General features: G+C 36.0%; 1 protein-coding gene across 2 annotated transcripts in view; it reads right to left on the bottom strand.

The window, feature by feature from the left end:
* The window catches only part of CRIM1 (cysteine rich transmembrane BMP regulator 1), a 165338-nt gene that overhangs the window by 43604 nt on the left and 94280 nt on the right, over positions 1-27454 (bottom strand). The window contains exons 5-7 of one of the 2 annotated variants that reach the window (XM_052693718.1): positions 15964-16085; positions 6035-6217; positions 4565-4762 (exon numbers count right to left, since the gene is read on the bottom strand). In XM_052693718.1, the coding sequence (XP_052549678.1) occupies positions 4565-4762; positions 6035-6217; positions 15964-16085 (503 nt within the window). The remainder of the gene's footprint in view (positions 1-4564; positions 4763-6034; positions 6218-15963; positions 16086-27454) is intronic. The other variant, XM_052694527.1, reaches the window with a different exon arrangement.

Raw genomic sequence — 27454 nt, 5'->3', positions numbered from 1 at the left:
AAAGGAACTGAACTGAATTACTTCTCAGCTACAGTTTGGAGCCCTTTATTGATGAAAATGTTAATTTCTTTTTGCAAAGATAAAGTGTCAGCCATTATGACAGCGAAGTAATGCACTCCTTATTCATGAAAGTCCTCTGAGGGGACTTTGTCTAACACTTAATTTCTCATTCATAGCTTATGCTGGAAACCTTCCACCTGTACCTGAGAGCTTTCACGCAGAATGACTCACTGGGTAACAGCCAACTACTGTACATCAACTGACTTGGCTGCAAGTTTTCCCTATCTGTAGCCTGAGCCAGTGGGAGAAACAAGGGAATGTAGGAAGCCTTCAACGTTCTTAGGAGACATTTTTGGTATTGATGCCAAATTCTCAGCACTCGTGTTTATTCTCTTCTTTTCAAAGAACCAAGCATTTTCCTAATACTCTACTCAATATTTACTTCCTGTGAACACAACTATTACTCCTATTTGCAGATGGCTGTCTGCAGATGGCCTGAGGAAGGCATGGTTATTTATGTCAGTGTAGCTTGTTTGGTGTTACTCACATGCTATTACACATTGACATTAATAGCTAGTTGAAGCTCCAGTAGTATCCAATTTTTTAAAAACTTCATTAAAAATGGAATTGCTGCTTAAACATTTAGGAACTAAAACAAATGTTAATCCGAAAGAGAAGCAAACAGCTTCAGACAAAGCAGAACTAACAAAAGCCTGATTCCCTATGGATCCACTTCCTACAATAGGACAGGCACCCAAACCAGCTTCCATGAAGAACCTCAGGAGTAACAAAGTATGAGTTCATCCCAAAACTTTGCACTCTGTCCCTTCTAACTACCTGTCTGTTTTCATTAAATATGTAGGAATGTGTTATCTTCGAGATTTCTGTGCACTGTAAGTGACCATTGGCTCTAAAACTGTGAGGAAAGCACAGAGGGCTAGTGTGATTACCTAAACCTTGGCTCTTTATGAAGACAGTCTAGAAAACAAAGAAAGAAAAAACAGACTAAGTAGATAATAGATTAAACAAACAAAAGCAAATCCCTACGCACCAATATCATTACAGCAGCTACAGAATTTCTAGAGAAACATCCATCAGAAGCTTAAAACTAATTCTTTGTGTTCGATCCACAGAACTTGCTTTTCCCAGCTCTGACAGGTGAAAGGAGGTGGCTGCCTCGAAAACCAGTGTAGACTAAAGAGCTCAAGGATAGGGGCTTGCTGATGAAGGAAGAAATGATACAGAAAACATCTGGGCTTTGTTTGGAACAATCTCTTTTCTGCAAGGGGAGAAAGCAACCATTTCCAGAGGGAGAACAAAGCTGTTCAAAGAATTTTAGCAAGGCATTGGGCTTCATCTTTAAAAGCAATCTTACACCAGCTTTGCAGCTTCTTATCATCTAGTATGAGTGTTTGATATTGCCCTGTCTTGTTCCCCACGCTGCACTCTATCTTCATGCCGTATCAGCGGCCCATTGCTTTTTCTCTCACTCCTGCTCAGACACTCTTACCTCGAAGTAGCCACCCTCTGCTCCCATCCCAGGCTTCTACCTATGCACATCTTGCACAAGTACAATCCATGTGCACTGGTATACTGGAAAACTGGCAAGAAGTGAAAGGTGGGGATGGTGTAACCAGAGGTCTTTCCAAATGCCTTTGATCACTTCTATGCTTACTGTAAGAAGAAAACAACTGTATATTGTTAAGTAACTATTATCACCTACATAAACACTGAAAACTGCATATCAGCTATTATAACTACTTTCGGTTATGTATGCAATTTCCTGAGAGCATCTCCTCTCACTGAGGCTGAAAATACAAACAATGTGGTTCCCTAAATGAAGCAAAATGACAATCTCAGTCAAAACATTCCACAGGAGGAATTTTGTTTTACTCAACAACCATCTACCTTTCTCTAATACGCATCTTCCCTTTTGCAACTCAAATCATTTATTTTCAGAAGATATTGCAGAATATGTTGCCTTTACTTTGCACCAACCTTTCAGGCGCTTGAAGGCTGCTATCTTCTCATTCCAGTCATAATTTCCTTTGAAGTAAACCAACCCAATTTATTCAATCTGTCCTCCTATGATGTGCTTTTCAGAACACAAACTATGCTCAGAACTCCTGTTCAGACTCTTGTCAGTTTGTCCACATGGTTTTTGGAGGAATGTATAAGAAAGGACTGAGGACTTAGTACGTCAGCTAGGGACTTACCCATAGCAAAGAGATAAGACTTGGCATCTTGCAAACTGTACTTGTAACCTTAATATCAGTACGGCACTTGCCTTCTCAAAGCTCTGCTAATCTATCTTGAATTTCTGTTCATTCATCACCAGACTTCTCCTGGGAATTGACTATGTAACAATTACCCTGAGTCAGGACTATTGAAGAACCTCCTCCAAACATAGTCCAGTAGATTTTCTCTTGTTGAATTCAGCCAACATTTTTCCAGTTTCTGCTTTAAAGCAAACAAATTCATTCTCTGCTCTCCAAGATACTGGTGGCCCTTTCCAGTTGTGTTGTCTGGAAATTAATTCAGTTTCCACTGAGTTTGCAGGTATGCTAGTGAAAACATCAAACAGAACTGAACGTGGATGCTAGCAGATGCTAACTACAGTGTAACTCAAGGAAGGTTGTCCATGGCTTTGAAGACTAAAGCAATGTAGAGCCTGCGATATTGCAGTGCTACACCTCTCCCCTCCATATGCCTGTCCCATACTCCTGCTCTCCCTCTTGGCAGCTCCAGTGAAAACGATCTGGATCCCTTCACTTGACCAACTCCTCCTGCACTCACAGGACAATGAGAATTTGGGAGGGCCTGGGGGCAGCTAAATTATTACCCTCTCTGCAAGTCCAGTAACAACTCCTCACACGCATTCAGAAAGTTATACATTTCAAGCTGTTTGGAATTCCACGTCCAAACGACATTCAAATTCCCAGGTCAGCTCCATGTGGCCTCCTGCCATCTGAACTGTCCACATGCTCAGCCCACTTTTTATCAGTCCCTCAGGAGCCTCATGTTCTTCTCAGCACACAGAGACTGTTGCTGCCACTGCTGCCATTACCAGTGACAGCTTCCCACCATTTTTTTGACACCACATGTATCACTTGCATCACACTGACATTTTGTCTCCTCCCACTGGAGAAGAAACCACCACATACAGAAAATACTTAGATAAATCTACTTGTCTATGCTATGCTTCCTAGCTCACTCACATACACATTAAGTGTGATAGCACATACTCTGTGATATCCATCACGAGAGAATCACTGGGGATTAAAACTTGCTAACTTTCTTCATCATTTAGTGTGAAAGTAGTTATTTTCATCACTTCACGGGCAGACTTTATACATTATCAGACACCTTCTTCATATCCTGTGATGTGAATTTTGACATGAAAAAGAATCAACAAGAAAAGTCTCTGCCCCACAGATTTCTCCTAAGCAGCAACTACTCAGTGAACTTGGACAGATACTGCAACCCAAGAAGGGTGACAAACTGTTACGCAAAATTCACTTCAAAATTTATTTCATTCCATCAGAGATGGAAAAGGAAAAATAAGCAGCAGCTCACTGAGCACGTTCCCCTGCAAGAATCTATGTTCTGTGAATACAGTTCTGAAGACAAGTCTAGAATGATGATTTAGAAACTGAGTGATCTGGTATTTTTCATGATGAGCAACTACTACCAAAAATGCAACTGCGAAATGTACAGATTCTTTCAAATATATTCATTTTGTAAACGTTCATATTTTCATTGCACAGGTTGGGTAGGTGTTTGCCATATCACAGAATCATAGAATGGTGTGGGTTGGAAGGGACCTTTAAAATCATCCAATTCCACCCCCCCCCCCCCGCTATAGGCAGGGACACCTTCCTCTAAGACCAGGTTGCTCAAAGCCCCGTCCAGCCTGGTCTTGAATGCCTCCAGAGAGGGGTCATCCACAACCTCACAATGCAATCTATTCCATGTAGCTAAGGTAAAATCTTAGTTTGTTTTTCAAACTGTGCACATTTCCACAAAACGTAATTACATTTTAAACTCTAAAAATCAAGATGCATCTCCTATCTAATAATCATCCCATATAAGTTTTACTGAAAAAATGTTTCTTTCATACTATATTATGTCCATTCTCAAGTTATATTGTACGAAGATTTTGAATTGTAACTAAATGATAGCAATGAATAAGAAATTAGGAACAATTCAATTATCAGTAATAGCTGTAGATGAACATTTTGATCCTCTAATTCCTCCTATACTTATTAATAAGCTTTAATAAAAGCAAGGAGTGAAATTCATTAATAAAGCTAATCTTAAATGATTACTATATTAGACCAAAAAAGTACTGAATATGGCCACATACATTTGCAGTTAAACCATGCTGTAATTTAGAATTTAAAAATTATCTATTTTTATTCCCAACTAATTAATTCCCCAACTAATTCGTTAAATGCTGTGACAGCTACTTCAATCCTCCAAAATTATAAAGTAAATTTAGGAATTACCACGTCAGAAGTAGTCACGATAGTATGAAGTATAACAAAAGAAATGCAGATCTCACCTTCACATACTGGGCAGCACTCTCCTGGTACTTTGACAGGATTCAAACAGCTCTGCCCACAGGCTGTAGCAACACAGTGAGGATCTCCATTGATACACTGGCAGAAAGTACAGTCATCCTCCCTCCAGCGGTCTCCATGAGCTTGGATCTGACCATTGGCGTAACAGCCAGCAGGATTATTTACAGGGTAAACTGGGTCTGAAATAAGAGAAATTGCAACAGAACAAGAAATATTACATTTCTTCTTATGCCTAAATATAATGTATGAATAGCTTCAGTGTCATGATTCTGTATTATTTAAAAAGAGTTACGTGAAGACACTACCAAACAGAAAGAATCATGCTGTGGCATACAGAGATACAATAATATATGCAACAACATAAGATATGCCAATATTGAAATTTACTGTTGAAAATGTTAAGTCAGCTTATACTGAACATTCATAAACTCAGTGCCCTATTTTAAAAGATTTCCACTAAAATTTTGTTTTTAACAAGCAGATCGAGAAAAGGAAAATGTACCTACAGATGGCTGGATTATATTATTTATGATGTTTAGTTTTTGGATTTTCCGATTTCTTTTCCAAAACAAAATGTATCATAGATCTACTGATCTTTCTCTTTTCTTTTCTTTTTCTTTTTTTTTTTTTTTTTTTTAACTTCACAGATTCTATAGGAAAACTGTAAACATTTCAACAAAACTAATCATATATAAGTGAGAAATTTGAGTTGGAAGACTTGGGATTCCCAATGTATTTTGCTAATTGAGATGTCACTGCTAAGTTTACTTTTAACCACACAGACCAAGAATGCATCACAGGCCTTTTTCTATGCTGTGGCCATACCCTGACCCGCAGTAGGGCAAGATCCAAGTGTACAGCGCCAGCCCTCATCTTCCTCCCCCAGAATCCTGTTTGTATTCTGGCTGACGATGTGTCAAATATTTTCCAGTATAAGCAAGAGGGTCAATGTGAAATTTCCCACAGGATTTTTTTTAGGAGGACTGCAGGCCTAACAAGCAGATGAGCAGGCTGTCAACAGGGTAAGGGAGGAACAGAAAAACACTGAAGCCAGATTACTGCCCAGGTTCTTTGCTATAATTGTAAACACTGCTCAGCTGAACAGAGAGCAGTAAGTGGAAAAAGCAGGCTGCAAAGCCATAGATACAATCAGAGACACACTGCTGCTGTTTTGGAGCATAGTGATGGCTAAATTATTAGCTAAATGAGTAATTTCTGCTGCAGAAATTAGGAACGGCTTTTATATAACATTTGGGAAGAAGGCATCCAAAAGGTACAGCACACATGACCATGTCTAAGATCATATCAAGAAACGTAAAAGAAAAACCAAATTAAGAAGGAGTTGACAAACTTTAGAACAACAACATGGAACACTTCTTCACTCATTTTCAATGAAAGGACAAAATAAAAAAAGCAGCAGACAAAAAAAAAGGATTGAAAAGATACTGTACCTTCACATACTGGGCAGCACTCTCCCTCTGGGACATAATACCTGTCACAGTGTAGCTCACCACACTGGGCAGAGAAGCAAATAGACACACCACCTTGACACCGACAGAAGCGACAAGCATCCATTCGAAACATGTCTCCATCATAGTATTCCATGCTGTTAAATATGCAAGTTGGTTTCACTTCTGAAAGAAGAAGAAAAAAACAAGTCAGGATTTTTACAGACACTATTAAAATGGTAAAGAGTTAAACTCATTTTTCTACTGACAAAACCAGATAGAAGGAAACCACTAACTTTTCCTTCATTAAAAAAAAAATCTATGTTTTCTTTTAACTACACAGTATATGTTATTCTCTGTTTAAACAACAGAAGAAATACTATCCAGATTTATTTTTAGAGCAGCTAGTTATTAACAATTATAATTCTAATTTATTAAAAAGTAAAATACTGAAGGAAAGTCATTTTCTTTATTGGTTGTAAATCTTTTTCATTCTGGATGAGTTAGAAGCTATTTCAAATTTCAGCAAATGAAGCAATACCTTTTTTTTTTAATATATATTTTAAAAATTGAGTTTCTGATGTTTTTTAAGAGCAATTTCTTTCTACAGGATTCTGATACACAGGTGGCTAAATTGCCTTAGAGCTGTCCAGTACATAATGAGCTTTCTGTTGTTGTTTTCTTCTTGTTGTTGTTAGTTCATGAGAAAAATATGTATGTATTCCAGGACTGCATGATATGAATTCCAAACACTTCCTAGTTCAATCAAACTGGAGCCCTACTAGTCATCTCACTGCTGTACTCCTCACATAAAATAATCACCATTGTAATGACCATTATCTGGTCATTTGGTGTTCTTAAAAACAGCAAGTCTGTTTTGACTATTTCTTGTACAGCAGAACCCTAACTTATGATTCAGTCCAAACTGACGGGGAAACTGAAAGCCTCTAAAAATTCCTAAATATTTGGGATATGACTTGAAGGACATGTTCAGTTCAGCCAGCTACAGATGCACACACTGTGCTGTACAGCTGAATCACAGAAGAGTTTTGACTCTGTAGAACAAATACAATTATAACATACCACATTCTATACCACATTAGTCATTAGGAAGTCATGACTTCACAGTTTTATCATTATATTACTCACTGAAGCTTCCTTTCTCTTTTCCATTATGGAATAACTTAAAATTCTCGATCTTTTCTGAAACTTGCCCGAGACACTTGAGAACAGATACCTGAAGTGTTCACTAAGCAGATGTATTTGTTCAGTAGTTATGAATCTATCATTTTCAAAACCAAAACATCTGAGTTAAAGGAAGCAACTTGTTTCAGACACAAAGTCAAAATTAAAAAGCAGGCAATTGCATACATTGTTGAATTCCGCAGACTACACGGAAGACTGTTTGCTCACTCACATGCATAAAGCAGACACATGAAGGTGATAATTATAACTGCTTTGAGGTTAGGTTTTCTATTGCTGTTCTTAGTACTCAATCTCACATGGGAGATCAAAATATTTAAATAAAAATCCAGGATTTGCTGAATCTTCTTAATTTTGGAGTCTGAAGACTTTTCATATAGGTCATTCTTGACGTTAATGTAGGGTTTCTTCAAAATTCTGAAGTGTCTCAGTGACCTCAGTAGTTCCCTGCACTCACACTTATGCTGAGCTCCAGTCTCAAGTCATTTAATATGACTAAAATGTTAGAGTTGAAACTTGGAATTATCCTGAGCAATCTTTGATTTTTACATGCCTCTTCAGTCTTCAAGGCATAATGTAGAAAGCAGTGTTAAAAAAAAAAAAAAAAAAGAAAAAAAAAAAGAAAAAAAAAGAGTAAAAAGAGGAAATACCACTGTGTCCGGGAAAACAGCTATGACCTCATTAGAAAGCTATTCACATAAACAAACACTTGAAAAATATTTCAAGTTTATGTAGCTCAAGCTGTTAGTCTAAAAACCTTCTTAAAAAGGAAAAAGTGCCAAGAACTTAGAAGGCATTTAAATCCATTTGTTCCTGACTTTACTATTTTGATTGCAGCTTTCTAGATTTTTTTTGCTTTTTCTTTACTTTTCTCCTCCCCTCCTTCTAAAAGTAGATCTCAATTTCTGCCTAGTTTGGAAAGTAGATACATCTTCCATGAATTATCATTCATTTTTAAAATGTCCAAACAACAGTAAGCAAGAAACTGTAACTCCTGAGAGGAAACAATCTATTTTATTCTTACAATGAAAAATGCTATAAAATGTCATTGTGTGTATATTTTTACAAACAAGATTTATGGTAGTGTACGTGTATTCACACTGAACTACTGAGCTACCCATATGCATTCAGCTATAAGACAAGGATTATTGTTGCTAGATCTGTGCACTCTAAGGATTCAGTCAAGCTAGAACAAACATAATAAGAACTCCAGGTTTAGATACAAAAGTGAAAGTCTAATAAAAAAATCCAACAGCATTTGAACCAACACATTCCTTTTAGTGGGGTATGTTGGAAGATACTCAGAGTTCTCTCACTTGTTTTTGTTTAAAATAGTGGTAATTTTATTGCTTTACTGACCAACATATAATAGCCATGACAGAATGAACGAGTATAAAGCTATCATTAAATAAACACAACCTTTTCTGAAAGGCTGGCAACCATGAGTTTATTATTCGAGCATGGGAGAAAATGCTGCATATAAAATTCTTCAAGAACCAAACTTCCCCATGTGACAAAACAGTTACAACAGACTGAAGCGCACAGCATCAAGCAGTCAAGTGTACCTGCAAACTGAAATCCCTTTTCTGATACCAACTACCAAATGACACAGTAGGTATGAGACAGCTGCCCAGACCATGGATTCATGAAGCTGATTTCAGCATTTGCCAGCTATCAGTTAGCCTATGACAGAAGATCTAGTCTGGGCACAGACAGTTAGCCACAAACCTGTGGAAGGAGCCAGAGCAGAGCAGACATGACCCAGCACAATGAAGTGTTCCGGCTGGCTTTACACTGACTGTGATGGGACAGATATCAGATCTGTGCTACAATATCAAGTTATGCATGACTAAGAGGGCACAGCTGACTCAATATTGAAGTTCCTGCTCCACAGTTAAATCAAGGAGAACTCTGGCATAAATTTTGCTCTAGAGATTGCTTCAGTGGGCACCATCCTTTATATTCTGAGTCCTGCAAGAGTTCCTATAGTCAAAGCTGCACTGAGACATGCAGACTTGTGCTACGTGGACACAGAAAGTGCTCATTTCTGAAGACCTTTATCTTCAAACTGCAGACATAATTTTTTTTTTTTTTTTTTTTACCAAATCAGTTTTCTATGGTGTTTTACTTTGTACTCATAAATCTAATAAAGATCTAAAGGCTGGACTACTCCAAAACAAATTTGCTGCTACACAGACCTCTGTAGACTTCCTGTATTTTTGGTTATCTTTGTTTAAAGTTACAGAACAGCTCAGAAACATGCATGAGTTTTGCAATCCAGTCCTTGCTAGGCATTATTCTGCGCATGGTTATTTCAAGTGCACAAGATGCTCAGGCATCAACTCTCTCTAGGCAAGTTTGGGCATTTTCTTCTAGCCCATCTGAAGAAGAACAGAGATTCAAAACAATTTTCTGTTGTGTAAAGGACGAAAAGATTTGTAGTTGCAGCACTTTGGACATTCTTTCAGTATACAGAAGAATTTGTACCAGACTCCTGGAAGGAATTGGTGCAAGTGCTGTGAACTTTCCATTAAATGAAAGGGAAGGAAGCTGACAAACTTCAGCCCTGTGTCAATATAAACAAAATACTGAAAAACTTTCTGTTTTTCAAAAGTTCAGCTGATAAGGAGTTTAGAAAATAAAAGGAGAAACTTCAGTTGAATTAGTTCATAGAATGTAAAAAGGCAACACATTGTATCTTTTGTTTACCTGCAAACATAACTAAGCAAGCCAGGTGGAAGAAAATATTTGGCTTCTTACTCTTTGAACTTTAGTACTCTGTGCAATGTATTCCCTGTTAACACATCTGTGGAACCACTCAGCAAAGTCCTTTAGTCTTGCATCTAGGAACACCAATCAGGACTAAGACAAACCTGTTAACTATTATTTATGAGTCAGTGTAATTATTTATACATGCTTTTATGTAATTATTTGAAGGAAAGAAACATTATTTTGTTTCTTGTTATTTTGTTGCATCTGCAGACTGTGAAAGAAAAGGACACTGAGACGTAATAACCATAGAAAACTGCAACACTGAAAAATTCACATTTAAACCAAATCGAAAAATTTAGATTTACATAGTGAAGTTTCTAGTACAGGAAGTCTGTATCATCCCACTAGAAACCACTTACATATCCAGATGCCTTAAGCTATACACAGTGCCTATCTCCATCAACGGTTTTCTACTACTGTCTACCTCACCAGCAGACTCCACTCCAGTAACGCAGCAACTTCTTCAGAGGAAAGACAGTTGCACAGGCTGATACTGATGCCCTTTTTTTTTTTTTTTCTTCTTTTCACACTAGACAAGACCTTATGGCACTGCCTTTAGAGAAGGAAAACTTATTTTCAAGTCACCATGCAGGGAGGAGAGAAGAGCACAGAAAGATACTACAACAGAAACAACTACAACAGAAGCAGCTCCACCTAACACCTTCCCAGTCTTGCCTTTTCTTTAAGCCCATCAGTAACTAAGAAACTGCAAACTACCAAAGAATACCACAGTTCAGCTACAGCTACAAAGTTCAAATTGCAGCAAGAGTAATTCAGGTTAGACAGAACACACACAAAAAACGTAACTTATCCAAGTTTCATTACTTTTCCCATCTCCAAAACTGCCGGGTATATATAAATGCTTCCTATTATTTTTTCCCAAACTGCAAATTTGCTTTTAAGTGGACTGATCCTGGGTTTTTCCATCTCCACCTCCTCTTGAGGCTTAAATGCATACATTCCTTTCAGTTTTTATTTTTGCTGTATGACTTTATGCTTCTAAATGTCTGATTGTTGGCTTTCCTCTAGGCTGTCTTCCTTTTATCTATATATCCTTCCAGAAAAAAATCTTTTTAGCATCATGCAGTAAGCTGAAGATGTAGCACAGAAATCCACCTGGACAGCCAAAGGAGGAGCTGGGGCCACCAAGCGCTGTGGCAGTACTCTAAAATCTCCTTGTTGAGCCAAATTTTGTATATAAAATTGCCAAGCAACTCCTGGAAACAAACCATGCCCTATGTAACAGAGGAATACAATTAAATATCAGTACTCTCTGTCAATCTACCAAACTAGAAAGTACATGCTGTAATCTGTTTAGCTCTAGGCATGTCAGTAGGACACAAGCACCTGCAAAAATCTCACCACCGTTGAAAGAACTGCTGTAGCTCATCATTCATCACAAGCCCACCTGTGATCTGCCTCCAATGCATGAGAGAAGTTTAAAATTGCAGGAAAAAGACCCAAATCAGTTAACACAAGGTTGTGGTTTGCCATTTTAGCTAAATAATAATGCTTAGCAGTAGGTTTTCTGCAAAGTAAGAAACCTGAAAAAAAAAAAACAACAAAAATGCACCCTACAACTACTGAGCCTGTTTTCAAAAAGATATGAAGATAACCTTCCTTTAGTATTAATGTTCCATTTATTACTTACTTAAGTTTGTTGCCTTTTGCTCCCCACAAGCCACATTTTGCATCTTGCCATTCCTTACTGATTATGCATATTTTCAAAATAAGAATCCTTTGCATTTTGACTCCAATCCTATTTTTTGTACCATTTCTTCTCCAGTAATGCCTTATCCAAAATAATCCATTCTGCACTACCCATACTATCACTTCAGCAATGTAAATTTTCTACTCACTTTTTAAAGAACAGTACTAATTTCCATTAATACCATTTTTTTTTTTTTTCATTCTTCATTTTCCATAGGATCCTTCCTGCTCTTTGAGAACTTATTGAAGCTGCTTTCTTGGAGTCCAGGTATTATTTGGCTTCTCACTCCTGTTCTAGGAAAATCAAAACCTACCATTTCATAGTTAACTTCCATCTTTGCAATCTCATACAATCCCCACTACTTGTCAAGATCAAATCTAGAACATGTCCCTGTTTGGTTTTAGATGCCTGGAGAATAACATGCAGTTATATTTAATTAGGATCAGGATTATACTCAGTTCTCTGCTCTAGGGCAGACTCTACTATCTTGGTCAAATCTTTATTTCTTTGTCTATATGGAAAATAATATTTTCCTCTCGCATACATTTTTTGAGGCTTAGTATAGTGAATAATGGGATCCTACAACAAACTGATGTCTGTGGAGTGTTCCACTTGGATCCATCTATTTGTTGCAGTGAAAATGTTTCTGGCTGGCACCTGTCAAATGTTCTTAGCACTCACTGATGCACCCTTTAGAAAAAGGTGATTCATATTTCCCTTTATAAGTAATGGCACTACCTTTAACATTTTCCACACTGTGAGCTTAATAACAGAATAAGAAAGCCTGTGAGGAGTAATGGCATCAACAGGTGACAAGAAGTGTGATTAGTGAAGCTCTCCTCCACTGCGGTACCTCCTTTATAGAGCCAGAAGTGTGAAGGAAGCCAGGAGATACAGAATAAAAGAGAAATGGCTTGAATACATCAGTGATATCTTCTCAAATTTGGAAAAAAATTTACAGATGCCATCATAAAGCATAGGTTATATGTCACATTGAGTGAATGAGCTTGATGATTTAGGAGCTCACTTCCATGTTATCATGAGTAAAGCCTGGAAAAGCAAAATAGAAGGGGTCATAGTTTCCCTGTGGCAGTTGTCATCACTGTCAGCTTGTTATTTTGGGTCATGCACTAGGTACTTCCATTCTCAAGGGGAAGGGCAACAGAAGACTGGCCTTCTACTTCAAGGGCAATGAAGGAGCTGCAGGGCTTCTAAGCCACTCCTGGCAAAGCTGGGGCAGAAAGCAGCCTTCTCCCATCCACCTTGGAGCTCTTGGACACAGTAACTAGGCCCACTCTCACACAGGCAACCGAGTGTTTTTCATAAAGCCATCAGAGACCCTTTTAAAGTAGCTGCTGCATTCAAGGAAGCTTATTCAAAAGTGAAAGCCCTGTCTGACAGAAGAAAGCAGCTGCAGGATGCTTGGCAATTTGCTCTCTCAAATTTCTAAAGGCATAGCTCCCAGCCAGTATGTGCTACAGCACAACCTACATTCAAGAGGGCCATGCGTCAATACCTAATTAGAGAACAGGCATTTTGGATGCTCTCTTGTTTCCAAACACTTCCACTCTTGCTGCACATGTAGCCTTCAATCTATTTAGATTCATTTGTTGATGCTTGTAATTGAATGCTGAATCATTTTTTTCCTTACAGCCTCTCCCATGAGAGAAGGCAGTGCACCACTGCTAGCAGACAAAAATAAATGAGTCATAAAAGTTGAGTGGATCTGGAGAAACCTCAAATTCACTTCAGTAAAATGCAGGGTGAAGGAATCTCTTGCTCAATTTTCTTTCCAAATTATAACATGCTATCTAGTACGGTCTAGAAGGAAAGATTTGAATACCTGTTCATTAACTGTAATGGTAAATTATTTTAACCAAAGCAGTGTTTTAAAAAGTAGAAAAGATGTGTCCGGTCAAATCTTTATGTAAAATCTTCTGTTCTCTGCTTATATTGATGTCAATTAAAATCTCAGAAAGAAATATATGGAGCATCTCTCTGAAGCACATTTTGTGCACATTATCAACAAGAAAGCTGTTCAAAACACTTTCTAAATGCTGAACAGCCAAAGACTGTTGATGCAGTGTAACTTAATAATAAATTCTAATTTCATTAAATTGAAACATCAGAACTGTTTCCAAGCAGGAATAATATGTTTTGGTTAGAAATAATATTTACATGATTATGTGTCAGACTATAAGAAATAGGAGATTACATAGGATGAGGAACATGAAGGCACACCAATATAACAGGGCTGCTCTAAAAGTAATGCCTCCAATGTTGGCCCGCAACATCAGAAAAAGATATTGGTGGGTTGGCAGTAGAGGTTGAATGTTCACAACAATATTCCACTACATGTTGTTGCTGTGTGACAGACGACAGCAAAATGGCAGTCTGACAGAATGCTGTCTGACATGGAAGTGCATATGAAGTAAAAGGGTGTCACTGAGTTCCTCCATGTAGAAAAAATGCCACTCATTGACACACTTTGACACTTGCTGAACATTTATGGAGACAAAATCGTGGATGTGAACACAGTGAGGTGGTGGTGGTGTGCTTCAGCAGTGGTGACAGTGGGTCACCTCTGCTGGTACAGATTTTTGCATACAAGCTCTTGTTCATTGCTGGTGAAAATGCAAAGCTAATGGTGGTGGCTTTATTGAGAAATAGTATTTTGTAGCTAAGAATTTGTTCTATCAACTAGTGTTGTGCTCTTTGTATCTGTTGTAGTTTCCATGGAAATATATATTTTTCTGATGGATCGAGCTAGTGCTAGTTTGAGATAGCATGTACTTGTTACAAAGAGAACCACACAAGACCTACAAATCTGTTGTAGAACTTCCAAAACAGCTCAATATTACATATAGGAAAAGCTTTTGTCAAAAAAACACTGACCTGACTTCAAACGCTGACAAACAGCAAAGGCAATATGATGCTAACAGAGTCTCTATGTTATCTGTATTTTGCTGCCCTTATACCACCCTTCAACACCAGTCAGTTCTGCCTGGGGACAACCAACTCTTCCCTTTCCAGACAGCCTCCCCTCTCTCCACCACCCTATCCCATCCACACATACGAAGTACAGAAGGCTTGTGTGCTTTAATACTGTACATCATTAGTGTCACCTAATAACGCAATGCAGTTACACCACCTACACTAACTAGGTTTTTTTTGTTTTTTTTTTCAATTTCCAGACTATGTGAAGATATTCCTTCATGTCAAGGTAATTCAGAGGATCAGTACTGATGATCCCGACAGCTTTCTATTCTCCTAATTATATCATTAAATAGATATTATAACAACAGGAAAACTGTATAAGAATATTCTTATGTGTAAACATCAGAAACATTCTCCTAGAGGAGTGTCTATATTAGATATGTACACATTATGTGCATATGCAGTAAAGAATGCAAAAATAGTTTTAAGAATGTCATCACACACAATGGAACAATATTAAATAACACTTAATAAACATTTAAGTATATAAAATAAATAATAAGTAAATATTTAACCAACATGTAATTTTTTTATGCTCAGAAATTATCTGAGCATGCAGCCTTTCAAGAACCTTTTTCTCCAACAGCTGAATACTTGTCTCTTCCAACTCACCACACACAACTCTGAGCAATCCTGAGATTTGCATAACAAATCAAAAATAACAAATGTGCTTAACAAATTTAAGTTCTTTAAGTAATTTTTTCTAAATATTTCCATCAGGAAGGAAAAAAAAAAATAAAAAAAAATAGAATCAGTCTATTCCTGTACTGAATTGTAATTTCCAAGGGTTTTACACTTGTGCTAAAAGTTACTGTGTTTATTTAAAGTGTTTTTTTTAGAGGGAACCCAACAGTCTAAACAGCTCTTCTTTACAACACTGCAAGAAGGAGATTCAATTCTTAGCGAAAAAAAAACCCAAACAAACCAACACTTTAAAAAGGATCTCACGCTTGTAACTGGCAAAAAAGCACCTGGAAAACACACAGTGAGGGAGCTTTTCACTAAAATTCTAACTCCTTGGGTTTAGAGAGAAAAAAATACTTTAGAATTAAAGAAACATGACACAACTTACAATGGACATTTTCCCACTATAAACCTTCAATTAAACTTCCAGTTTCTTCTTAGTGAATGAACTCAAAGAAAATTATGTCTCTCAAATCTTGACAATATAGTATGAATAACCATATTCCCAGATTCTCCCAAAGACACAAGATCCTCCTCTCCAGGTACAAGAGAAAACTTCACGTACCATTGACACACTCAAAGACATCACAGCACTTGCCAGGTGTTCCATCTCCACGTGAAACTATTTGAGGAACGGAGCCTGCCTCGCACATGGGGAAACCACATAAACCAGAGAGACACTCGCATCTGAAACCAAAGAAAAGGAAGAAAACCCCATCAATGAATAGATTCACACATAAGTGGGAAGAATAAGGAAAGGGAAAATGAAAAGCTGTAGAATAAGTTTCAGTCTCAGTATATTCATATTTTAGAATCATCGTTTATTAATACAGTGACCAAGACCATTTATCAACATGAAGTGCATTTGGCAAGAGGGAGAGATGGAAGGGTGGCTTTTTGTTGTTGTTGTGTTTTGGGCTTTTTTTTTTTTTAAATGTTATAACTATCTGAACTCTGCTTGTCCAGCAAAGAAACAAAAAAGGTCGTATAGTACAACATCAAAACTTTAGTTGAATATTTCTCCAGATTGTTTAAAAATTGCTGAATTCTTTAATTTGAAAACTTATGCTTCTCCTTTTATTCTGTGAAAAACTGAAATTGATGAAATGCTAATAAGCAGTAACTGTACCTAGTCAGAAGAAACTGTGTCCTCTCATTAGGAAACTGTATTACAGCCAATTTTATATAAGGAATAATCAAAGAGAGGAAGATGTCATGGAGAATCATTACATCTAAGCCAAATGAAAATAATTGCAGGTTGTTGGTTTTTTTTTTTTTTTTTAAGGTGCTTCCTTTATCTGCAGAAGAGTAAATATTTAAATATTGTGGTTAGTTGATTGGATCATTTAAAAAACATTTTCTACCTGCAAATAATATTTCCCGAATTAAGAAATTATCTTAAAGAACTGGAGGACATAAAATGTATTAAACAGTAGTCACATTTGTTTCCAGATTCTCTATTTTATGTATACCATAAATGTTTAAAAGTCAAAGACTTAAGATGTACGCTGAGTTTACATTTAACAGTCCTTGCCCCAAACATTGGGCATACTAGTGGGATAAGCAGCAATGAGTCAATAAAAGTAGGAGATACAACAAACAGAGAAATATGCAAATATCATAGCCAAGTAATGTCGCAGTACAGAACTTAAATTTTTTAAATGCAGATGACAGAATTTTAAATTAAAAAGTGTAGATTAATTTAGCATTCTACAAATACACATGAGCTTCAAAAGGAAAAAAGAATTCAGAAGAAAATCCTTTAATTGTAAGTTAAAGAAATGAAAATAAGGACTCTATATATTACTATTTCAAATACATCTAAGTATTCTAAGACAATTCCGAAATTAAAACACTTTTTAGTAAGATACATTACTGGTGCAAAAAAAAAAAAACTTGCTTGTTTTTTTATCTTAAAAAGCAAGAAATTTGGTTCTCCTCTACCAAGCAGGGTTCAGTGAAAGAGGAAAAGACACCTCTCAATAGAAAAAGTTTTAACATTTCTTCCTTTAACTTCACTGGCATTAGAAAAATGTATTACTCTTCATTCTAAGGTATCAATGAAAGGAAATTTCCAAGTAATAAAGTAAAAGCTAGGTCAAGTGATCTCTCAGGACTTTTACTGTAATATCTGAAATGAGTTTTAAAATATTCTACTATAACAATGTGTTAGTGTAAGGGGATAAAAGACTCCTTGAAAAAGTAGAATTATTACACCACATTTCAAAATTCATTTCACAAATTCATCACATAAATAATTATCTGGTCATTAAATATGTCCAAATAAAGAGAAGTAGAATCAGAGAATCATAGAATCACAAGCACTGGAAAAGACTTCCAAGATCATCCAATCCAACCTACCACCTACCACCAATATTTCCCCATTAAACCATTTCCCTTAGTCCATCTAAATGTTTCTTGAACACCTCCAGGGACGGTGACTCAAATTCACATCAGCAGAGAAAATGGCAGACAAAATGGAAATACAGCTGTGGATCTTGACTTTTCAAGTCCTGTGACTTGGGCTCCTGTCCTTTGTCTCACACGTTATCATGAATGACTTGATTTCTGGGAGAATATTAAATGGTCAGGTTATTAGCTCATAGCTTCTTTTGTTCTCCCACCTTCTCAGTCAACTACTTTTAACAATAAACTGTCTAAAAACCACACAAACAAAAACCAAATCAACAAATAACTTACAGTAGACAATCTTCTAAAACATGAGCCAAAAAGATGCTTAGAAGATTATTGGGAGTCAACGTTCCTTTCTGCAGAAATGAATCCCTCCCACTGAGAATACTGAAAGTTTAGCATATTCATTCAAAAACAACAAAAAGGTTGCAGTAGTCTAATAAAAGAAGACACTACCCTCCAAAGTTTTCTAAGTTGACTTCCCATTTGGATAAAGAAAATCCATTCATGGGAGAATGTCAAAGCAGCAAATAGTCTCAGATGGACTTTTAAATACTATGCATTCTTTTACTTGCACTGCTAGGAAAATCTTTGACCATCTTCCAGGCTATTAGCATGGAAAACATTGTTTTGGAGACAGAAGTCTTTCAAGAAGAAACCCAAGGAATTCTGGTAGCTGAGCACAGTTGAAGCACTGCCAGAACAATAACATCTGGAAATCTTGAATAAGTGATCCAATTCTTAATAAGAGAGCAAAATCAGCTTTATACCACTAGATTTTTCTTTTTCTTTTCTGAAGAGTCTTTTAGAGAAGATAGATGGAAGTTTTATTCCAGCTTCGGCTTCATCACATGCAGCTATCCATGTGCACAGTTGTACCTTAGCCTAGTTACTGAGCATCAGGTTTGGAGGAAATTTAGTAGGCCAGACTGTGAAAAGTCTGTTGACAGTGGCCGCGATCCCTCACAAAGTAATTTCTATGAAATTCAGAAGTTCAGGCTGCTGATTTGTAAGGCACAGTGTTGCCTCTGAGCTTCTCTTTCTATAGTTATAAATTGCCTAAGGAATACACACACAGCATAAGTTTCTTTAAGGAAAGCTTCCACAAGAAATGGTAAGTTTACTTGTTGCTTTGTCTCTCAACACAGAATAGAATAATAGAATCACAGAATGGCTTGGGTTGGAAGGGACATCAAAGACTATTAAGCTCCAACCTCCCTTCAACAAGCAGGTTGCCAATTGCTAGATCAAGTACAAGATCAGGCTGCCCAGGCCTCATGCAACCTAGCTTTGAATACCTCCAGGGATGGGGCATCCACAGTCTCTCTGGGCAGCCTGTTCAAGCACCTTGTCACTCTCTCACCGCCCTGACATCTAATCTAAATCTTTCCTAGTTTAAATCATCTCCCCTCATCCATACCAAGAAGATGACATTCAGTATCTCACTGTCAAATACATTATTAGAGCAAAGGCTCTAAGCAAACACATTCCTCAGTATAGCAGCACATACCCTAATAGGAAATGTCAACAAGGAGGAATATGTCCTTTTAGTAAGTAAGAACAGTCCTACAAGAGAATACAGTCTAACAATAAGAGCCCAGAAAGAGAAAAAAAGAGAATCAAAGAATCATCCAAGAGAGATCACAGAGCACAACCTGAAAAGGTGGCAGAATGTCCAGGAAGGAACCAGAACGTAGCTCAGAAGTCAAAGGTACTGAATTTTGATGGAAAAACTGAAAAAATATAATTAATTTGACTGGTAAAAAGGAAATTTCTTCAGTTCTTCACGTTAAAAAAGAAAAAAAAAAAATCCTAGAAATTTCAAAAGCCAAGCAAAAGTAATTTCAGTAAATGAAGAGTATATAAAGGACTAATTTCAGTAAATAAAGACTACTCTCAAAATCCAACTGTGTTCATTAATGTTTTGCAGATAGAAAAAGAGCAGCTTCAGTAATACAAACAATCTATTTTTTTCATTTGAATTTCCTTCAGTTTTTAAAGTTCTTTCAGCAGAAATAATTTTGTCACTTGTTATTTTGTTTGGTTATTTGCCTTTTTTCTTCTTTTTGTCTTCATTTCTAACATCATTCTTTTTTTCCTTTTTTTTTTTGTCACCAGAATTTCAAACATGAACAAGAAAAATGAGGTATTTATAAATGACAATTTTTATTTAAAATCTAATTATCTGGTTCATTTAGTTCTGTTATTAAACAGATGAAAAGAGAGAAGGGCTTAGTAGCCTCAAAAAAGCTGTTTTGATGGTAGGATCAAAGAGATCATACCAAGCATAAGGCATAATGGCTATGAAAATAAGAACAGGCACTCCAAAAAAAAAAAAAGACATAATACCAGTGAATGGGGAGGTTGGACTGAGGGTAAGGTTAGGAGTGGGATATTTATTTTAAGGATCAAAACAAAATCAACTCTGATACTGGAGAAAATCAAGTGATACTGGAGAAAAGCATTCCTGATGCATACATCACATTCCTGTGGAGATCTTATCACAAGCCTCTTCTTTTTTCCCTGCAGGACTCTAAAACAATTTATGTTACCATAATTAGCACTTACGTTAGCTAAATGTACTGGAGAAAATTACCACAGATCTGTCAATAACACAAACAACTGAAAGATACTGTAAAGGAGGCAAGATTCAAAGAGAACTCTCAGCATTACCAAAGCTTGAGTAATTGGTGGCAGGAGAAAGAGATTAAACACAACACCCTCCCTAATGTTAAGCATAGGGCATAAGAGATGATGTGCAGCAAAAGGAAATACTAACATGGCAATCTCATGAAATCAGCAAAGGATTTCATCCATATTATTACACTTGGAGCCATGACATGAGTTTAGGAAAGACGCGAAGTTACAGCTCAACAAATCGACCAAATGCTAGCTTTAGGAAAGTTAACTCCACATAAGAAGTGACACTACAGGCAAAAATACAGCCATTTGGGCACCTCCTAATGTTCAGCTAGTAGTAGTAGTGTAGTAGGTTCAGCTAGAATTTTTTTAATCTTCAGACACGCAATAGAGAATTTTAGCCTACAAGTTCAGTCATTGCTTTATACAGTTTGCATTTCAGTTGAAAAGATAAGACTAAACACATCAGTAATGAAAACAGACCCTTTTTTAGATAGCTTTTAATTTTAAAATTTATTTTTATTTTTTATTTCTAGATAGTATTTTTTTTTGGAGATCACTAATAAACCTGCAAATGAACTGCAGAAGGAACATATGACACTTATGACTGGACCACTCCCAAATGCTCAAAAAATTTCTATCATTTAGATATGAACTAAATGCCTCACATGGAAGTTCTTCCTATTCTAAGTTTTCAAGGGATTTACTTACCTACAAAACAAAGCTACCATGCTCCCAAGTAGGAATTCCTTTCTAGAATTCTGGATATACAGAGAGATTCAAATGTATTACAGACATCCAATATAATAGTAAATTTTTCCATGAGTCTAATTGTCTTCATAGACATGAAACATCTGAATATTACAAAAGCTGATTACATAGCTTTAAATTGAAGATGCTGCAAAAAGGAACTGCTTTCATGCATCTTCTCTATATAATTACTGCTAGGAAGCAGAAGAAGATGCTAGGGAGAGGAAAGCTGTAAAATTATCATTCACATCAAAGAGATTACCATCTTTCCAAGCTTTGCTCAAACCCAAAGATGATGACTCAGTTTCATCCTTTGGTTAATATTAACTGGTCTGTTTTCCAGACAGATGAGAGGGAAAAAGAGAACGGTCAAATGAAACTATTAGATATATAGCTACTGGCTACTGTACATTGATTTAAGTACAGACTCTTCAGAACTCATCTGAACATTAATAAAACACAACATAAATCAGTCTAATCCTGCATCTTTCTAATATTTTGCCTTAGCAGATGACATTTTTCTCTCTTGAAATGTCTTTTTTTTCTTTTTTCTGCCACTAGTTACATCAGCTACTCTTTCCTTAGGTTTATCAGCCTTAACTTTCATAATATTATGAAAATAATTATTAGAAACCAAAGATATTGAGTTAAAGTGTTATACAAATGACAATTAAATGTATTACAAGTATTACTTTATCTTCTTTTTGCACTATTTTTGATGAGGAATTATAGTATGCAATCCACATACAGATAAACCACAGTCCCTAATGACTTCAAGTCAGAAATTAATATTACAAATAATAGTTTTGTAACTAATTCACTGTGCTACCTTCAGTATTCCTAACTCCCAACTTTCACATTAACAGAGCAATAACATTTCATGTTATGTGAGCATTCCAGTGGACAGGGATGGCCAAAACAATTTTACATAATTACTGTAAAAGCAAACATCGAATGTGAAGAAAAAAATAAGACTGGTAAAGAGTGCTTTCTCATTGCTAGAAATGAATTACAGCCCAATTCCAAACTGCTCATGAAATTTTAATAGCACGTAAGTTTATTGTTCTGTATAATAGATTTCCCTGGAACTAAGCTACCAGGATCTTAAAATAAACAACCCAGAACAAATACACAAAAGATAGGTAATTTTTAAGAGAACTAGAGGGCTATTTTTAAACTCACCTTGGGCTTATCTTTCCCAATATTTTATTATTTATTTACTTCTAAGTTATGGGTCAAGATTTAAAAAGATTTGTTCATTTTCCATTTAATAATGATATAAATTATGAGAATCTGGAACTAGATCAATTGAGGAAAAACATTCTTATTAATTCCAAGCATGCATTGCTTTACCAAAATAGAAGTGCTTCGTTAAAGTACAATTGCTCTTTATAGAACATATTAGGAAACATAACTCCAAACTCTCCTAATCATATATTTTTTTTCCTCATTTAAGGGAATAAAAAACCGAAAACTCAATGTTACACATTCCTAAGCACACTGTTGCCCTAAGATGATTTCTCCTCTTTGCTCTATGGGGCTTAACAGAATAACAGTGAAAAATCATTCTAATATTTAAGTCATAAAAGAACAAATATCATTTAAAAGTCTCTCAGTTTTTTTTCAAGCCAACATACAATTGAACACTTTTAACAGGTCAGACCAAAGAAGCATCTAGCAAAAAATTCTGTCTCAAACTATTTGAGCTCACTGGTTTGTTGTACTAAGATAAAAAGTTCAGAAAAAGGAGTGGCAGGAGTCACTACAACATTTTTTCCAGGGCACCATTAAGCAATTCTTCATCAACATAATATGAAATCCACATCTGGGTACATTCTGAAAACACCCATGAGGAGCTGGAACTGTGCCTGCAAAGTACTCTGAGATGCCAGCTGCAATGTCTACATAGACAGTCTATACTCTCAAACATCAGGACCTTGACAAGTAAGTTTATTATTTATATTTCCTTCCCATGTTCAAGCAGATAATGGTTTATGGATGCCCTGTCCCTGGAGACACTCAAGGTCAGGCTGGCCAGGGCTCTGTAGCTGCAGGCATTCCTGTTCATTGCACAGGAGTTGGACTAGATAACCTTTAAAGGTCCCTTCCAAATCAAATGATTCTATGATTCTATTCAATATATCTAGGAAAGAACAGGCATCCCTAAAACAAAGCCATCAGAGACTACAGATAAGCAGACAAAACAAAACAGACACTTTTTTTTTTAAGCTTTTGAGATCCCCTATTTTTCCTTTGAAAAAGAAAGTAAAAATTACATGTTTTGCTTCTCCATGCCCTTCTCAGTATCAAATACTTTTTGCATATCCCACAACATAACTCTTTACAAGTTTAAGTATACACTGACTAAGAAATTCTTTTGGAAGCTGTTCTATATTGTGATCATGCCTGCTGCCATTCTCTCTAGTAAATTCACTTTGGTCCAAAAGGAGTAAATATGACCTTCCCAAATATATGGATGATCATTAAGCTTCTGAATTTATTTCATTATGAGCAACATTTAAAAATGAAGCCAGAAGAGCACTCCAGGACCCCAGCAATTCTGAAACCAAGCAACTCCATTCAATTAATCACATCTTTTCCATGCAGTGGGAATGGTGTATTTAACAAAAAAAAAACCAAAAAACCAAAAAAGCAACAAAAGCATTCACAACCTTTTTACAATTTTACTCAATTTACCTGCTTAGAAAATTAATGTTTACAACAGTAATTTGTGTCTGCTGAAGTCTAACACATTACCTGTTATTTACCAGAGAAAACAGATCTTCAGATTCTTTTGATATAACCTACATAACGGTGATGTAATATGCTCGATGATTGTTGGCAAACTGCTGGGAAGTTCTCCTATATATATACCTTCTAAACAGCAAACATCCAAGTGATATTTCCATTACTTTATTATGAATATGGATCTCCCTGGGCACACAGTTGTGAATTTGAGGAAAATTGTCAAAGCCATTCATCTTTGTGTGATAAATACAAATTTACCTGTTCATGTCAGAAACTATTCTGAATTAAATCACATATTCAATTACCAGATAAATTAATTAGCTGAGTAAGTAGACGCAATGGAAAGAGTGGAAAGTGGTTAGAAGGAGGAGCAGTATTCAGCTAATGAAGGTGTACGCTAATCCTTAGACTGACTGTTTAAAAGTAATATTTATAGCAGAAAAAGACTGTCTGCCAGCTTGTTTACTGGAAGTTGACAGAGATGAAAGACTACCTTGCTTTGTCAAGAATACAAAACAAAACTAAATTCTATAGACATCGTAATCTCATTCTGCTTCCAGGCACTAAACAACAGTGTAGCATCTGAAAGCAAATTAAAGCAACTCTTAGTTTTATCTATCTGAGTTAAAATTTCTTCTCAAGTTTAATAATGAAGATGTAAATATACCACTAACAGAGCAAACGGTCAGATGAAGTAGTTGATATACTTTTCCGTAGAAAAAAAAGAAGATGCTTGAGTAACTATCATCAGCACTTCTTTCTCCTGTGAAAATGCTGGGGTTTTTTTATTAGCTCTTCCCTTCAGATAAATATCCTTCTCCCTTTAGGTATTCTATTTTTGAAAAGTTTTGCAGTTCAGTGCTTCCTTGGAGTTGATTGAAAGGAATCTGGAACGTGCATTTATAGTGTGTCTAAGATGGGTGCAAAATGCTGATTTTCTAAGAGGCAAGCAATGAAAACTATACTTACAGTGTCTTACAGCTTCCTCTGCAGAAGACTCATCTTATAGTTCTTATGAAAACGTTTGGAAATTTTTGACTTAGAAGCTAGCCATCAAGATCCCTAAACATATTTTTTTTTTTCCCCTGTTGTCTCAAGAGCTTCTGCTTAAATTTTATTGATAAGTCTTTAAAAAAAGTATTTATCACCTTTTTCTCATTTATGGACTTCAGGAAAATATGGCTACTTTCCAAAACAACCCACATCGTGAAGCTGGATGCCAGGGCTACAATAACCATCACACTGAGAACATCTAGGAATTGCTGAGACAGCTATAGTAAGGGAAGGAGAAGTTTGCTCCGACTTTGGATTAGCAATTCACTACATCTCCTGAGAGGCCAAAATGAACATGGAAGATTGGTCATCTATAAATATCACATGTCCTACTTTAATTCTTGTTCTTTGTGGATTTTCAGTACAGCGCAGCCAGCATTCTGAACTGAATAACAATTCCTCATTTAACAGACTTGAATGAGGAAAAATGGTTTTCCTAGGAAAGATATTTGCCGTTGAAAGATTAAAACATACCAAAATGCCTAAACATCTGTTTGCACACATTATGAAAATCATGCTGTTCTGTTTAGGCACGGCAAAGGTTCTACAGCTCCTTAAAATGGATTTTTGAGACCTCAAGTCCAGATACAAAGATTTGTCAGAAGTCAAATCCTGAATAGAAATCTCAAGAAAATATAGATACTTGGATTTCTTTTTTGCCTTACCAGTTCCAGCTGAACTTTCCTTTACAAAAACTGGGAACCATAACCATTTTCTTTTGGACAATATTTCTTTAAGGGGGGGGGGAGAAGGATCTAAAAATTCCAAAACAAATACAAGAGAAAACTCTGTATCAACAAAAATTGCTAAGAGAAATGACTGGTTCTGGGGGAAGAGCGAGCTAAAATGTTGCATCTCTTGAGATGTTACATCTCATTGAGAACTCTTCAATGTTCTCTAAAAAGGTTTTGAATCCTGTACTGGACACCCAAATACTCACACATATATATATATAAATAATAAAACTAAGATCTTCCAAAGGTAGGAAGACCTAAGAAAAGAATATATACAAACATGAAAGAATCATGTTATGATCAGGAGCAAGACTGAAAAGATCTGTCTGAACTAACGCCTAATGCTGAATGAGATGGATGCACAGATGACTGGCGACTCTTCAGTTGCTATCAAAAGAAAAACACTGTAGAACCAACCATATCTGGTACCCTAAAATATAAACCAAATGCAAGTAATAGCTCAATAGAAAACTTGCAACTACACAATTCCTACTTAGACTTGTATGCTACCATATAATAAGAAAAAGACTGCGCTGGTTTATTTCTAGCTGCCTCTGAGATTCCTGAGACATCAGTATAACAAGAAACAGAATAAATACCACCAGCTGGTAGGTCTAATGCAGGGACTGTTGCAGACACCATAGCTGACAAATAATAAATTAGTTAATTTCTTCCTTGAGAATCGAAGGCAAACAGTCCTGTGATGGCACACAAAACTCAGAGACTGTGATATAAATTGCTATTATTCCTTAATGTTGTCATCAGAATTGCTGTAAGTATGGCATATTAATTTTTTTAAAAATATGTTAACATAAGACAGATACAAATGACTGTTTCCTTACTTTAATAAATCAAAGTTCAATGTGACTTTGTAATTTTACGCTCTTTGCTACTCTGTATGCCTTTAAAAGCAATTTTACTTCAGATATGATAATCTAGTTGTATACTGTTTTAAGTTGTATTCAACTTCTATCCAAATATAGCTTAACATTAACCTTGAGTAAATAAATGGTTAGCTGCTACATGAAAGTATCACTCTTCTTCCTAAGCTTCAGGTACTCCAGAATCTGAATAAAGTGTAGTTTCCATTTCTTTATCAAGATAAGTTTGAAATATGTCATCTGAAATCTGCAGTAAAAATTGCATTCTGTTTTAAATCAGTATGTTTTAATATCTCAACTTATGAGATCAAAATACTCCAGAAAAAAATTTCAAGTGTGATCCAAATAATACAACAAAGAATACAGAAAATTTGCTTTGAGATGCATCATTTATCAAGTATTTAATGTTCAGACGTTAATGTTCAACATCAAATGAAGATATTCCTTCTATGATTTTTAGTCTAATTACAGTCTCTAATGCTTTTTATCAATATGTAGTTTGAGTATTAACTCAGACCATTTTATTGCTACTTCTTTCTAAGGAAATGTGAAAAAAAAAAAAAAAGCATACAGTTAACTGCTTGAAAACTGAAATGGAAAGGTTGAATTTGTTCGTCATGGCAATAATTTAGAAATTCCACACTAGAATTTTTTTTTTTTTTTTTTACAGATTAATATCACTGATAGGTACTATGGGTACTATGTAAGAAAAATGCAATTTGCTAAATTTCAATGGCAGGGATAAATTTCATTGACCTCTTTCAAACAATCTCATTATCTGTTGACAAATATTGTAGCTTATCACCCTAAATTGTATTAAACAGAGAATATTCTTGCT

Source organism: Tympanuchus pallidicinctus, unplaced genomic scaffold (assembly GCF_026119805.1).
Source record: "Tympanuchus pallidicinctus isolate F22 unplaced genomic scaffold, pur_lepc_1.0 scaffold1, whole genome shotgun sequence".
Lineage (NCBI taxonomy): Eukaryota > Metazoa > Chordata > Aves > Galliformes > Phasianidae > Tympanuchus > Tympanuchus pallidicinctus.
The sequence above is the reverse complement of the archived record's forward strand: the minus strand, read 5'-3'. Positions and strand labels throughout refer to the sequence as shown.